Source organism: Excalfactoria chinensis, chromosome 13 (genome assembly GCF_039878825.1).
Source record: "Excalfactoria chinensis isolate bCotChi1 chromosome 13, bCotChi1.hap2, whole genome shotgun sequence".
Taxonomy (NCBI): domain Eukaryota; kingdom Metazoa; phylum Chordata; class Aves; order Galliformes; family Phasianidae; genus Excalfactoria; species Excalfactoria chinensis.
Window position 1 is genome coordinate 1,597,880 of NC_092837.1, and position 16,300 is coordinate 1,614,179.

A 16,300-nucleotide genomic window follows, 5' to 3' on the forward strand; every position below is an offset into this window, starting at 1 on the left:
AGCTCTCATGTTTCCTTAGGGCTGGTGGAGCAGGAACGAGTGGATTTAGGGTAAGAAAACCCTCTTTGTGCTGTGTTTATGTCACAGGATTGCATTTAGAGCACAGCACAGCAGCAGCACAGCTGGGGACACAACAGTGTGCTGCAGAGCACAAAGCAGCATCAGGAGGTGACTGTGCGCTCGACAGGATCTCCAGCACACACACATTGATGACAGAAACCTGAGGATCAAAGGGAAAGCAATTAGGGTGAGGCAAAAAAAAAAAAACACCTGACAATACTGTTTTATTTTGTATTTCATACAAACCACATCATCCTGCAAACGTTTTACAGCGTTAAATAGAGGGAGAAGGTGGGGTTGGCAAGGCCAGGCCCTGTGCTGGCTCCGGGCAGCGTATGGGGAAACAATGCCAAGAGTCACTGTCAGATTGCTGTGAGGTGGCTCCGGCTTTACGCTCCTCAGGAGGATGGAAGGTGTTGATAACATGTAGGAATGAGCATCACGAGAGAATGGTGTAAAAAATATTGATCTGTGGGTAATGGTAATGTGATTCCAAACTAAAGAGAGGTTGCAGGTGAAGCCTGGGGCTGCTGTGTCCATGACATCACTGGTGCTTCCAGCTCATGGGGTTTTTAGGGTGTTCCCTGTGCCATGAAGTGAGGAGCTGCTCTGGGGAGCACAACTCCTGCAGTGATGTGGGAGGGCCCTGCTGGGCTGTCAGGCCCCGGTCTGGGTGAAGTGCAACCTTCCAAACAGAGCCATAAAGGGAACAGAAGTGATTTGTGAGCAGCAGTTATGATGAAACCACAGAACGGGCCCAACACCCCCTCCTGAGCCCCCCCCTTCCTCAAGAAGCACTGCTGCCAGCCCGGGAACAAGTGAGGTTAATAAGGAAAGTCAGAGCAAGTGCTGCTGCTGATTGCAAACTAACAAGCTCCAAGCAGAGGCCCACAAACAAGAGGTGATAACACTTCATACCTGATTAGCCTTAGTCTCCTAATCACTTACAGCTGTCCCAAGTATTTCTATTCAGCTGGCCCGAACTACTGAGCAAGGCCATGCAAATACAAGCAAATCCAAGCTCAGCTGGGTGATCACATTGCCACACATTCCTTGTACTTCAACAGTGAAAAATGCAGATGGCAGAAGAAGTTGGGATGGACGTCCTGGTGCAGCAGGAGATGGCAGTACCCATCTCCATCCCTGTCCATGGAAGGGAGCAGACATTTCTCTAACCCCCAGCATCTCACTTTCAGCTTTCTGGCCCCCAGAGGTGGTGTTTTTCCCCCACTTCTGTTTCTAGGGCTGTTCCTCCACCAAAGGCTGCAATGCAAAGGTTCTCACAGACCCCAGAAGTCATTCAGTGCCTCCCAGCACCATCTGCCCCGCAGGGTCATCACCTGGAGGGTCACTGCAGCACAGTCTTGCTAGCCCCATATGTGGGGATGCAGTAACACAAAGGAAACACTCTTTGCCTTTGCAGAAGGAACTTTCTTATTTATAAAGCATAGAAAGCAGAAATGTGTTTCAAGAGGGACCTGGCGGTACCAACCACAGGGCTTCCATCACTGTGGTGGCATCTGACAACAGGGTGTCTGAACTGCACATCTCCTCCAGTCACGAACGTGAAAAACATTTCTCCATGATAACAGCATCCCAAGAGCCTCAATTATCTCCCTCTTACATAAAGCCCACAGAAAACTCAGCCACAGATTGCATCCACTTGCTCAGGGGCCAAGCATCTCCTGTATCTCCTTCCAACCTCCAGGGGGCTTTTGCCACCCCATCCCCAGCTGCTGGGTCAGGGCAGGGGCAGCAGCAGCCTGGGGGAGGTCTGCAAAAAAGCCAAACAAAAGGTCAAAGCAAGGACAGAAGCAGAGCACCTCACTGTGGGGAGCAGTGGGAAGTGGGGTGCAGGAGGGCAGCCAGGTGGGCTCCAACTGCCTCAGCATCCTTTAGATGTCCTGCTGGGCAGCCAGGAGAGAGCAAATGAATGGGAAAGGCAGGAGCAAACCTTGCTGGGTGCTCAGCGTGCAGAGGCACAGAGCAGTCACCAGTGGGTGGGAGACTGAAGCTGCAATACAGGTGGCAGCTCTCGGTAGGTAAAGTGCCTTAATTTCTTCAAGCTTTCCTTCCTTCCTTTAGATGACAGTGAGGGAAGGAAGAAATACTGGTCTTACAGGAGGAAAAAAAAAGTAGAGAATGAATCAATATTTATGCAGATCCTGGATAAGGTTAAGGCACAGACTAATAACCCAGCACAGCAACCCCCCTCCCCCAAAAAAAGAGTGTCAAAGAGAAGGGAAAAACCTGTTCATACGCTTTCAACACCATCCCCTGGAGATCCCAAGTGTAAACGGTTTTATCTACAGAAAGGCATTTTACTCGGGCTGCAGTAATCAGGGTTGATTACAGCCACTCTGCGAAGCCAGCGGCGTGCGTGTGGGTGGGCGAGCGCCGTCTGAGCTTTGGGTTTAGACGAGTTCAACTTTAGCGTTCGGATAAACAGCCACCACATCATAGCCCTCGGGGGGCTTAACCCTCTCCTTGGCGTGCGTCTCGCAATACAGCTGCTCCTCGATGAAAAAATAGCCCCTCTGCTTCAGGTTGAGGCCGCAGTCGTCGCACATGAAGCACTCGGGGTGGTAAAGCTTGTCGCGGGCTTTGACGATGGTTCCCCTGGGGGTGGGAAGAGTGGGGTCAGTGGGGACACAGCCAGCAGAAAGGCCCCTCCCCCATATATTCTCCCTGCTGTTGATCCCTGTGCTGGAAGCTGGAGAGCTGCAGGAGTGCACAGGAAAGCTGTGTTTTGTAAGCCTGCTTTCTTACAGCACAAAGAAGAACGCTGGTGTTCTCTGAAATGTGACTCAGCGTACGTCTGCCCGAGAGCCACTCCTCAACAGATGGACAAAAATAACCCACTGATCTCTTCTGCTTGACCCTGACAGCGATCCTCCCTCAGTGAGGCAGTGAGGGAGTGCCAGAGCACGGTGCTATTCCTGTGATAAGCAGGGCAGAACTGTTGAGTGAATACTCTGCATTTTGATGCAAGATTCCCTTAGAAGGGGCAGTCCTCACTGTCCTCCTCAACTCCAGCTTCAGTCACAGAAGCACAGAATGGTCTGGGTTTAAAAGGACCACAGTGATAATCTGGTTCCAACCCTCTGCTCTGTGCAGGGTCACCAACCAGCAGCCCAGAGCCACATCCAGCCTGGCCTTGAATGCCTGCAGGGATGGAGCATCCACAGCCTCCTTGGGCAACCTGTTCAGTGCGTCACCACCCTCTGGGTGAAAAGCTTCCTCCTAATATCCAACCCAAACCTCCCCTGTCTTAGTTTAAAACCATTCCCCCTTGTCCTATCACTGCCCACCTTCATAAACAGCCGTTCCCCCTCCTGTCTATTTTCTCCCTTCAAGTACTGGAAGGCCACAATGTGGTCTCCCCAGAGCCTTCTCTTCTCCAAGCTAAACAAGCCCAGCTCCCCCAGCCTTTCTTCATAGGAGAGGTGCTCCAGCCCTCTGATCACCTCTGCTACACCTCCTAACTTGTGATGCTGGTGGGAATCCACCTGGCTGCACAATGCACACAGCAGCACTTACACAATCCCATTGCCACATCTCGTGCACTCAGGGAGCAGCTGCAGTCCGGACATGGCAGCGCCGAGCTTTGGTCCTGGAGGTTTGATGCTGCGAGGGTTGCTCAGTCTGTCGAGTTTTTCACCTGCCAAGAGTTTTAGACAAACACAGATTGAGGATTTGCACTCTGGCACCTTGTTCCTTATTCCTGTTGTTGTTAAGGAGCCATAGGGCTGTTTTTCCCCAGGAGGAGACACACTCAGCCTTGTCACAACTCTCTGTACAGAAGTGAAGAGCAAACATGCAAACAGTGAGACCAGCAACCTGCAGAGCCACACATCTGGGTGCACAGATGGGCCCAGATACTGCATGGGGATGCTCTGCTCACCCCAGCAGCATCTCTGTCCCCACTGGTACAGCACCAGCTCCATGTGCAGATGTTCCCAAAAGGCACCGCAGATGAATTTAGTGATTATTTAGGCCACGCTATTTGGTGAAGTAAGAAAAAAGAGAAACAGTAAAAATCTCCCCCCAAAAAACCCCTTCAAAAGGAAGGTTCTGCCCCACCACTTTGGGTGGTTCGTGCCACCACTGAGCACTCGGGTAGTCTGATGTTTAAAAGGGGAAGGGGGAAAATAAAAATAAATCTCAGAGTGAAACAAGCCCTTTGGAGAGGAATACGGCACAATTATAGAGTCATACAATGGCCTGGGTTGAAAAGGACCACAATGATCACGTAGTTCCAACCCCCCTGCTATGTGCAGGGTCACCAACCTCCAGACCAGGCTGCCCAGAGGCACAATGGGCCCTTTCCTTCTGTTTCCTAGCCCACAGCCTCCAGGCACAGCCCAGCTGCCATCACTCTGTGCTGCAGGCCCAACATGGCACTGCTCAAGCTGAAGGAGGTGCAGCCACCAGGAGCAGTGCCCCCCATTCCTCAGCCCCCAGCCAGAGAGCCCCAGCAGAGCAGATCTAAAGAGCAGCACTGTGGGGCCAAGTGCTGTGCTTTTGTGATACGCGTAGGCTTAAGGAGAAGGGAGAGGGCTGGAAGCAGTCAAACAACCCAGCAGCGGCACTGCTGGTGATCTGAACTTTGCTGAGGCATTACAGAGCTCTGTGCTGGGAGAGATGCTAATCACTCAGGTGCCCATAACTGCTGGTCCCTTATGCAGCAGTTGGGGCACTGTGGGGCTGCTGGCAGGCATATAACCCCCATGCATCAGAGAGCTGTATCTTCCTCCTCCCAATCAAAGCAGATCGTTCTCTCATTTCAAACTGCAGCACAGAGCCCTGACTTCTATGACTCTTGCAACTTCATAATGAGATTTGCAGCAGTTGGTATTTTCCCATAAAATCTAAGTTCCTGGATTCACATGATTAGAGTAAGAGGCTCTTGGAAGGAAACGAGAAGAAGCTTTTAGCTCCAGTGATTGCAAAGAGAAGCCTGAAAGCTTGAACATAAAAGCCTCAAAGGACTTAAAGCTGAAAGGCAAATAAAAAGAAGCTGAAATGTATCTTCTGGGGATCTTATTTTTTAATGCACGGAACTGGCGATGACCTGAGTTAATGAAGCAGACAGGAAGCTGGGACTGAGCTAAGAGTGAGCCAGAAGCTCCTGATCTCTATTCCTGCCGAGGACCATCCACATCCTTATGTAAATGCCATTTATTGAAAAAGGCATTTGATCCTCCATCGATGATCCTACTGAACTGCTTTCAACCATTACATTTGTACCAACAGGAACACAGCCGACATGGAGATGCTCTCAGCAAAGATAAAGAACCTGCACAGCTCCAGCTGAGCTGTGGGCAATGCACAGCTGAGCCCATGGTCAGCATGCAGAAACAACCCCAGCTCCTACTGGGGCCCTTCACAGCCCTGAAGCCCAGAAGGGAAAAGGAACACAGCTAAACCAACAATAGCATCCTGGTGTGTTCAGGGCCACGAAGAGGGGGGCACAGAGGGGCAGAATGGAGGTGTTTGGGGGACACTTAGCATGATGCTATCAGCAAACCTCCTACCGTTCTCCCCAGCCTCCAGCATGCCCTGCAGGTAGCGGAAGGACCCCGACTGCTTGGGCTCTGAGGCAGGCCTCTCGTAATCCTGGAGCATCTTGTAAACATCTGACTCCACATCGATCCCGTTTCTGTTCCGTGGGAGGGACTTTAAGGGTTCGGTGCTATTTGCAAACAAAGAAAAATTCAGATCAGATACACACAGCAATTGTCAGCTCATCAGGGATGTACCTGGATGGAATCCAGTTTCACACAGATGCAGCAGAACATCTCTCTTCCCTGTAATCTAGGCCTGAAGGCATGCCCATCCCAGCACAGTGCTTTTCCAACTGGGATGGGCTTGTTTCCTGTTTGTTCCCTGTTGAGCAACGCAGCCAGGGCAGGACCAGCTATTGGATGCCTTCAGGAGAGAGGGCAGCTGCTCACAAACACTGCACACTTCCCCAGCACACATGGAATTCACTGGGGGGAAAAATGAAAATAAAAAGGATAAAACAACACAATTAATTATGTAGGCCTAAGGGAATCCACCCACCCCTGTGGGACAGCTCCCTGATAGCAGGCATGGAGGGGACCGCTGTCCTTACCATGGTCCCTCTGGGTCGGTGCTCTGTTGGGTGGCTCTGAGTTAGCACTTCCACGTGAGGTACAACAAACAAGGTAAAGCATTACGCCAGGATGGCTGAGAAGCATCCTTTCAAGTAAAGGACACTTTGGATCGATGCATAAGTGTCCTACTGAGTAGAGATGAGCTCAAGTGTTTTTGTGCTTTGTTAGGGCCTGAGAGCATACAACAGCTCTGTGGGTAAAGGCTTTTTCCTTCCTGAGTGCCAAGCACACCAAGGTCATTACAGACCCCATAAAACAGCGAGATCCTACAAGCCTCATCAGACAGCTGCACACAGCTTAGTGCTGCCTGACCGCCTCCCCCCAGCAGTGCTGTACCCAGCCCCAAGCACAGCCTGCTCCACATGGACACTGCCTCTCGGCTCACAGATAACATCAAATTTTGTTACTGGGATTTCTGCATGGCGCCCTTCTTTCCAAATTCATTCCCTTTCCTGGAGCAGGGAATAACCCCGGGCTTGCAGAGCCAGTGCAATACAAATTCATACAGGCACACCGCTCTGGAGGTGAACAGGAACTCTCTATGCTCTCTGTATTGGATACAGGCTGGGGAGCATAAATCACCACCAGCACAGGATGTGTGAAAGCATGGCAGCTTGCAGCCCAGACTGCCTCAGCAAAACCCACCCGGGCTGCTCTTGGTATAAAGGTTTTTTCTTTCCTAGGAACATTATTTATTTGGTGGCCTCCCAGAAAGCTGCACTGAGCAGATTGCACATTTACAAACATCCCATTTCATTGGGCTTGGTTTTCTCTGTGAGCAATCCCAGTGCCCATTTCAATGGCTGGATGCTGAGACCATGGAGGACAAAATCCCTGATCCCATATGAATGCATGCTCTGAAGAACCAGGATGGTGAAGCACACGATACCCCTTGGTGCCAGCCCCAGGCTGGGGGTCACTGGCAACAGAGAGGGTCTTATGCAGACCTGAAATAGCAGAAAGGTTGGCCACCTCAGAGACAGATGATCAAACACTGCCCTTATATTCACACAGGGTTTTGTGGCTCCTGTAAACACAGGAGTTCTGTTCAGAATCCGGCACCTGCCAAGCCCCAGTTTTTGCTTTTCCTCCCATCTCCTCTTGACCAACAATGCAGGCTCCAAACCCAGCATCCCCAGTGCTGTGAGGAGCTCTGAGAGCACCACTCCAGGTGTCACCTGAACAACAAGCTCCTGTTCTCAGCAGGATGGCAAGCAAAAGCTGTCAGTGGGAAACTGAAGTCCCTTTGCACACCGACACCACATGCATCATACCTTTGGGAAGGAGCGATGTGCAGCCCACTGAGCTGCAGCGGCAAGGAGGCATCGGCACTGCTGCTTGCTTGCAGCCGGATGGGCTGGGAGTGCTGCAGGCTCAGTGCTGGCCTGCTGTCCACTGGGCTCCCACCCGCACTGTGGGACATGGGCCTCTTGCCCACTGCAGGGCCGTTATCCTGCAATGGAAGAAAAAGCAGAAAAAGCGTGAGGTTTATTACTCTTAGTGTGAATGCAACACGAGGCTGCTCTGTGATGTGAAAGCGCAGTAGTTGTATTTTATATACCCCGTGGAAATTAGAGGTTTGCACCAGGAGAACAGTCTGTAGTTAGATCTTGCTGAATCTACGCAACCTTCCCTGGTCTCTAATCACAAACCTGCCTGTTTCTCCAGGTCTGGCCGTGGCCAAGTATTCTCCATTTACTCTCCTGTAAAAGCCTACTTGTTATTTCCATAGGAGAAGGGCTGTGAGGCTGCTCCAGTCCCCATGGCTGTTCCTGCTGCTTCACCCAGCAAAGCACAGCAGCAGCTGGCTACTCTGTAGGCACATGGTGTGACCCAAAGCTGAGTTCTGGGGTTTTTCTCTGGAATTCCCACACTTTTGCCTACTTGCAGCTATTTCCATCCACATGAGTCACAAACACACCCGTGGTGATGAAACAGCTAGGCTCTTCTGCAGGCAGCCGTGCTCTCTTTAATGTTTCCGCCTATCCCAGGGCTGACGTGCAGTGCTGCCGCCCTGCTCTGAAGGACAGCACTGCCCACATTGTGGCACTAAAGCTGAGCAGAGAGAAAAAATACCTGCAAACAACCAGCAAAGCACACAGCATGGGCTCTGATGCAAAGCCTACATCTGACCAAAACCATCCAATAAATACTAATGGGAAACAAATGTCTGTCACTGGTGCAGAGGGGAAAACACCGGCACTTCCAAGCATAGTAAAAATGGATGATTAAGAGAAATAAAAAGCAGATCCTGCCAGAAAAACCCATTTTGCAAGTCCAATCCTTCGGTATTCCTCAGGCAAAACCCCCATTGATAAAAGCAGGGCTTTAGTAAGAGCTGTGGGATGGGGCCCTCACATTTCCCTGTACCCTATATATGTGACTGCAGCCTGGGTACCATCACTACGCAGCACACACGTGGGAAAGTGGTTTTCAACCCAATTGCTCCAAATTAGCTATTAAAAAGGGAATTCCACTGCCAGGAATAACATATTTTTAACTATTCCCCAGTTTCTGCTCTTAAAAAAAACCTAAAAATTGCAAGCAGGCTGCAGGTTTCCAGTTTGACATCAAGGGAAACAAAGAAATATACTTTTAACCATGACATGGGGAAGGAAAATAGGGATTGTAAAGGATCCGGGGAGGCAAGCAGCAGCACATGCCCCTGGATGGCAGGACACCATGAGCTATGGGCCCCAGGGCCCAAACAGCACTGTGTCCATTGGGACGTGCCAGGATTCCTGCCCTCTCCACTGCACAACAGGGTCTTCCCCCTTGTAGGTTTGCCTTAACACAAAGCAGCTCATAAAGCACAGTGTGCCCATTCCTGCCCCACTCAGCAATTCATAAAACAGGAACAAATGCTTCCATAAACATGAGGTTTGCCCAGTCCAGCACTGAGTGCTAGGACCAGCAGGGTGCTGCTACCCCAGTGGGGCTGGGAACCCCAAGCCCCTAATAGGGACAATCAGGCAGATGGGCTCCTGCTGAGACACTCCCCTCCCCCCCATATCTGTGCAGGTTTGCTGAGCCAAGCTGGCATCAGGGGGCAGCTGAAGGGGAACACATAGAAAGCATTTTCTCCTCTAAGTGCACAAAGAGCTTTGTTCTTTCCCTTCATTTCTCTGCTAAAATCTTCCCCCTTGCATGAAAAACCATTCCCTGGATCGAGTTCAGTCTCCCTTTTTCCATCACAAAAGCTGGTTCAGAGTTTTCCCACGAGACCTGCACAAGGCTTTACATCATGCACAGCGCTCATGCCTTCGTTCTCAGAAACCTAGAACCAGATGGATTTCTTTCCAGTTCTCAAAATTCAAGATCACAAAATTTCTTCCCCCTTTGGGACCCAATTTGCTTCTCTCTGCTGGCTTTTTTTCCTGCTTTTTATGGCCTCTCTTAAATTAAGAGGGTTTGCAAACCTGTTCTGAGAGCTGGCCTGCTCAGCTTCACTGTGGAGAGCGCCTGCAGAGCAGAGATGTGCAATCTGCTTTCTCATGCTTGCCTTTGAGGAGCATCCATCACCGGGAGGGGCTGAGCTGACACACAGCATCTGGGGCTCCTGGAGCCCAGGTTGAGTGGTTCACGGCTTCACAGCTCCTGCCAAACATTGCTCAGTCAATTAAAAGACAGCTCTGCCCAAACCCTTATATTGGGTCTGCATCTCTGCTGGAAACAGGAATAGACCTTCCACTTTCCTAATGAAAAACATTCCTTTTGCATCAATTGCTGGCACAAAGGCATGCTCTCAGCCCATGACCTGTCCATACACAGTGGCAGCAGGAACACTTTCCCCTCACTCAGGTGTTGCTCAGCTCCAGCAGCTCCATCCATCTGGGACCCCATGCAAGGAAGACCGAATACACATAGAGATATATTCTGCAGCCTCACTGTTTCTAGGCAAACCCTGGGTACAGAGGACACTGCTTTGCTGGCTCACAAAAGCTGTGCTGCAGACTCCGCTGGTACAGCTGAATTGGGACTTCCATTCCCAGGCTTGAAGTCAAATCCACAATGCAAGAGACGACTCAGAAATTAAACATTTCTGTCAAGTTAATCCCAGCTAGAATAAGTGTTCCCAGAGCTAGAAAAAACGTGCAGCCAACCAGGAATTTTGGAAGGGTTTAGAGAATTCGTCTCAGTTTCTTCTCTCTCTTTGGAAGAGTTTATACCGTATTCTGTAACCAACATTTTTAGGGTCAACAAAAAGCATAAATCCAGGTTTTTAAAAATACATCAAGGCAAACAGGCAGCTGAAACGGTGCTCAATGGGAATAACACCCAGATCCAGAACTGGGAAGTCTTTTAATGATGGATTTACACCCCAGCTTTTCCTTTGGCACGCAGAGCTGCCTCCACCATACTGTGCAGTGCTGCAGCAGTCACTGCCCACAGCCCTCCAAGCATTCATTGCACACGTATTGCTTCTGAAGTTGTGGGAACTCACATTTCTGTTCCGATAAAGGCTTTAGGCACAGCTTCACAGAAAAAAGGATGTAATGAGATTGTGACCCAAAGCATTTAAAATGTGTTCATTTCACGTTGCTTTCAGCTAGACCCTTAGAAGTGCGGGAACACAGAATGAGCCTCATCTTACAGAGATTAAAACCAAAACATCAGCGTGAGAGGCACCTCAAGGGACCAGGGCACATCCAGGGCTCACAGCCATGGGATGGCACCAACCAAGCTTTGCTCTGTGCATTGTTTATTTTCCTAAGGCAAAGCAGAGGGGGGGCAATCCTGCTGCCTTTATAAACACCCAGCAGCAGACCTAATGGAGCTGAAGGTCACTGACAGCTCAGCCAACAGCAGCTCCCTGACGTGCTTCAGACCCGCTGCCTTCCTACAAGCAGGACAGCAGCAGCCAGATGCGTGCTGCCAAAATGCTGAGCTAGTGCATCACTCAGCACCAGGGTCACTGTGCGGAGGTCTCACTGTGACCGTGCTGTCACTCCTGCAGGGACATCTGTGGAGCCAGCTGCTCCCTCAACTGCCATCACTGAGCTCAGACGTGCCCCAGGGACACAGCCAGCATTCCTCTGCCCTGACCTCTGCACTATTCAGCTAAATGATAGGTACCGTGGGGGAGAAGAGGGCAGAAGTATCCTCTGCAGAGCCAGGGTCACATTTGTACTGGAATACACGCAGGGCTGCAGCCATGCCTGAAGGTGGTACAGCTGGGGAAAGCCAGCTGTAACCCTGGGCATGGTGATACTGCATGGGTGTACGACAGCACGTCCCTCAGGACTGAAATTCAGCCTCTGCACAAAACCGCAACACAGACATCCCTTCCTCTCTATCCCCAGCTTTTCAATAGCAAGCACAGCACTTCGTATCTGATAAAGTGGTTCAGAAGTCCTGGAAATCTTATTAGCACACAAAGGAGCTCAAAGGGCAGACAGCACTGTGCTCATCTTAATGCAAAGAACAGATGGAGGTTGTGGCATGCCCCCAGGAATAGATCGACCCTCCAGCTTCAGCCCATGCTGTGCAGCCACTTCTCTCCATTCCAAGTCACTCTTGGGTGAGCAGCTGGGAACAGAGCTGGGCAGCACAGCAGGGCAGGAAGGCAGCTCCTGGTGGGAGGCAGCTGGGACAGGAGGGTATCAACCCTCCCCATGCCACGTACACTTTAACAGCTCCCCAGCAGAGATCTACTACACTGCGAGCACACTGCTGGCCTGGCTGTGTGCTGCTTTGCAAACAAGTGGGTGTCAGCCTCACTGAGCACAGCCCTGCCGCCGAGCTCGGCTCAGAAGATTGTCAGATAAGGACACAGTTTGCTGAAGCTGGATGAACAGAGAGTATGAGTTATTTCACAAGATGGACCTCAGCTCTTCTGCCAAGACTCTATTTCAGTACAAACCACAGTACAAAGGAGAGCTCTCCCTGCCATGTACACCTCACTGCATGCACCCTGCAGACATCTGCCCAACAGCAAAGCCCTCTGTCCCACCACTCAGGACACAGCCCAGCTCTCACTGCTCGGGATGCTGCAGACAGCACTCTGCAATGAGAGCTCTCTCCATAAGGACTCGGTTTGGCCTGTTTCTATACTATATTCTGAAACTGCTAAATCTCTGCCAGCTATGAGGAAACTGTACTGCAAGAAAGCTCCCTTTGCATTTCTTAAAGCTGATACAGCACAGAGCAGGGCTGGGCTGAGCCCCATCATCTGACACTGACATGAGTTCACAAACACAGAAGCCCATTTTGGAGACACACATCCCTCCATACAGCAGCCTTGATTTGTGCACAAGGAGTAATTACACCAACACCCAAATAAGCCTTGCTGTCCCCCCCCGTGTAGGAGCAAGGCATCAGAAGCAAAAGCAGCAAAGAGGAACAGCAGAACATTTCCTCCCAGTGCTAAACGAAGCGGGATTACAGCAGCCCTGACAGCAGCCATTCTGATGTGTAATTGCACGGATGGGGAAGCTTCTAAATCATGCACAAGTGATGGCTGGGGATTTCTTAACATCCAGAATTGTTCAGAGGGGCGGGAGGCACCGACCCATTGCTGAAGGAGTGCTCTCAGGAGAAGCTGCTCTGGGATATAAAATGAGGCATTATTAATAATAATAATAATAAAAATTAAAAAGTACTTTTGGGATAAGTTAGAAAGGTATTCCAGCTCTGTGCTTGCACATTTTCTGCACAGCACATGTCTGACTGCAGGACAATCTCTCCCCTTGAGCAAAGCACTGCAGAGCTGCACGGCTGCTGGTGAAGACACAGGATCCCCACCCCCAGGAGCAACCACTGCACTGAGAGCACTTGGAGCCCCTCAGCACTTTGCCCCCAAGGGGACCCAGCTCCCCCACGGCCCCTTAGAAACCCACAGCAACGGAAAAAGTTACCCAAGAACGGCAAGAATGATCAAAATGTGTTTCCATTTATCTGGCCCACTCCGGCACAGAGGGCATGTTTTTAATATCAGCAGTGCAAGGGTGTGTTTAATAAGCAGACAGAGGAGGGCTTTGTACAAGCTGAGCTGCTTCATTAACACTGTCATAGGGAAGCAGGACAAGTGGGAAGTGTGCGCTCTGCTGAGGATGCAGGACATGCTCCTTGTGGTTCCATAATGCTTCCAGGCAGAGCCCTCCTGCACAAGCAGCACTCTGCTTCCTGCAGAGAAGTCAGAGAGCATCACCATGTTCGGGGTTATTTACTGACTGTGTAGGTGGCTCAGGAACACAGCTGGATGTAGAAATGATAACGAGTGGCTGCACAGAATGATCATTGTAGGTGAGCAGAAAGGAAAACTGCAGTGTGTTAAGTCAGCTTTCCCCATGGACCCAACCAGGAGCTCTGTGTGCTTTCACACAGACATGCTATGCTCCCCAGTGCAGCAGCATGCCATCTCTCCTTCCCCATGCTAACAGTCACCGCTGGAACAGATGTTATCAAGGACAACAATACAGCATACCTACCCCTTAGGAAATGCCATTGGATAAAGGGCTATTTTGTCCTAAATCTGCTCAAGCTGTCATTATTTCAGTACAGCTCCTATTGACTTTCAATGAGAGCAAGCTATGCAAAATACTTGGATAGAAAAAACAAAACAAAAAAACAAAACAACAAACCACCATTTGAAAATTTCATCTTAATTTTTTCCCTTTTACCCTCAAAACATTCTTTCCTCTTTCACGCATTGGGATTACTGAAGCTCACTCGCTAGTTATGCTGGTTTACAGAAGAGGTACAGAGATGATCTCACATAGGTTACAGCTACAGCAGCTCGACGCATTGCAATGGACTGAGAACATTCATTTGCTTTCAGATGACTCAATGTCAGACCACAGAACAAACCCCACAGGCACACAGAGACACGTCGAGCAACCCCTCCACCCGGTAAACCAGATCAAACTTGGTGGTGTATCAACTTAACACACATGAACCACTCTGCCACTTGGGGTGAGCATCTGAGAACTATTTCAAGGACAACCCCAAACCTATTGCAAATTACTGCAATTTGAGGGCAGAATTCCAGGGGAATCTGCATTTTTTTTTAACCTTGCATCGCAAAGCAGACTGTGCTTTTTCAGATGCTAACAAATGCACGTCAATATTGCACACTGGAGCCAAGCTACTACTTGACACCAGGCCTTTTGCTTCCTGCAGTCTAACAAGAGCTGTTGCAGCAGGGATGGATCTGATGCCACATGGAGCTGAGTGCCCACAATCACATGGGATGATGGCCAGCTCTGCAATGGGTCACACTATCAGAGCTCAGTCACCCTCAGCACTGAGCAAGCCAGATTCCTGTGACAGTGCACAGCTCAGAATAGCAACAGAGAGTGGATTCTCAACCAGCAACCACCCCAACCCAAGAGGCTGTCGGGTGAGAAGAAATGGGCTTATGCCCACCAGCTGCATGGAGCCCTGGGTTGCAGCCATTGGGAAGAGCAAGAGCAGGAATGTGCTCTCTGAACCCTCTCCATCACGCTCCCAGGCCTTTCCTGGTGCCCTGCCACAGATGTGTTTAGGTTAGCCACTGATTGCTCCAGATTTAGACATTGTTTGTGTAGGTTTGGAGTCAGGGAAATCCATCCCTGCCCCCTTCCTGACACTCTTTGTAACTGTCTAATTTTTTAAAAAGATCCATATGCAGCATATATTAATAGTAGGAATCAAAACCAATCTGCATTAAATGTCAGAAATGTTGTATCTGGCAGCGGAACCGCTGCACATTTGTTCCTTATTTAACATTATTCATAGGGTTTTGGGCACATCAAAGTCTATTAAGAAAGCCTGTCAGAAAAGAGATTGCCGTAATGGATTAATGAAGCACGCACGGCCAGAACTCAACGCCAAGGCTCCAGCTGGTCCCCACGCTGCAGGAGGGACAAGAGGGGTCCCTTCTGCAGGGACACAGCCACTGTGCTGCAGCTCAAGTGAACGTCCTCATCCCCATCTGCTGCCCCTCCTCACCGTATAGGAAAGCAACATTTTGGCAGATTGGCTGCAATGGCCACAGCATCAGTGGGTGTGAATGCAGAGATCTTGGTGGCACGTGGAAGACTTGACCCTATCTTCTCTGCACTGAGCTCATCGTTGGGTAACTCCAATGCAGTCAGGGCAATTCCTCACTCCTTGAAGGGAACAAGGCAAACACTACCCCCAGAAGCATCACATTAGCTTCTTTGTTATTCAGCCTGGAGTCTCAGAGTTCACTCAGGATGCTTGGTTGCTACAATGAGCAGAAGAGTCAAGCCAATAGCATCTGCTCCCAGGGTTTTTGTGAGCGCTGGAGAAGGGCTCTTATGGAACAGCCTCCAACACAAACCACCTTCAAGCAGTAAAGAACCATATGACTGGTATTTGAGAACTCAGCACCAGCACAGCAACATGGCTGTGGCCACTGCAGAATTTTATGCCCGTGCAACACACTCAGCTAGCAGGGATGCTGAACAGGAGTGGAAAAAACAGACCTCCTCTGCCCTTTGAGGAGAACCAGAGTCACCTGTGAATTTGCTAAGGAGATGTTGGGCAGGAGAGGGGTACAGTATGAGATCAGTTCAGCCCATCACCTTCTAGTTCCTTCTGCAGGCAGCAGTGCCATCACCTTGCATCACCTTGCAGATACAGGGCCAGGACACACAGGGTGCACGGGAAGGTCAAGGTAAAGAGCTGAGGACAGAGGGGAGAACAGCTGAAAGACAGAAAAAGGAGGAGAAAGGAGTGAGACAGGAAGAGAGGAGACCACGATGCAAACCCCACACCACCACCCTTAAAGCAGATCACCACCACAGCTTTAAGAGGACATGGTGAATTTAGGGAAGAGAAGCAGGAGGCAGGTGCAGCAGGAAGCAGTGTGGGAGGGCATTAGCAAGCTAGGGACCGTGAGCTCCATCCCTAAGCATCAGCCTTGCTGCTCCAGGCAGGCACCAGTTCACCTCCTGCCCTGGTTTCTACCCCATCCCCACACTGACATTTCTGCCCACAGACCCAGGAGAACACTTTCCCAGACCCAGATCTGCCACCCAGCACAGCCGTCACACTACTCCCCTACCTGTGGCTCAGGCTCAATGTTGACACGGTAAGCTTGTGCCTTCCCATCCTCCAGTATGGGCGGTGACCAGCTCCTCTCCTCGGCTCTG

At 50.4% G+C, this 16,300-nt stretch overlaps 1 protein-coding gene across 1 annotated transcript in view; it reads right to left on the reverse strand.

Moving 5' to 3' along the window:
• Positions 1-266: 266 nt before the first annotated feature.
• PDLIM4 (PDZ and LIM domain 4) overlaps positions 267-16,300 on the reverse strand; it is a 33,094-nt gene continuing 17,060 nt past the window's right edge. The window contains exons 3-7 of the mRNA XM_072348316.1: positions 16,213-16,297; positions 7,475-7,653; positions 5,598-5,755; positions 3,601-3,721; positions 267-2,679 (exon numbers count right to left, since the gene is read on the reverse strand). Coding sequence (XP_072204417.1) covers positions 2,475-2,679; positions 3,601-3,721; positions 5,598-5,755; positions 7,475-7,653; positions 16,213-16,297 — 748 coding nt within the window. The 3' untranslated portion in view covers positions 267-2,474. The remainder of the gene's footprint in view (positions 2,680-3,600; positions 3,722-5,597; positions 5,756-7,474; positions 7,654-16,212; positions 16,298-16,300) is intronic.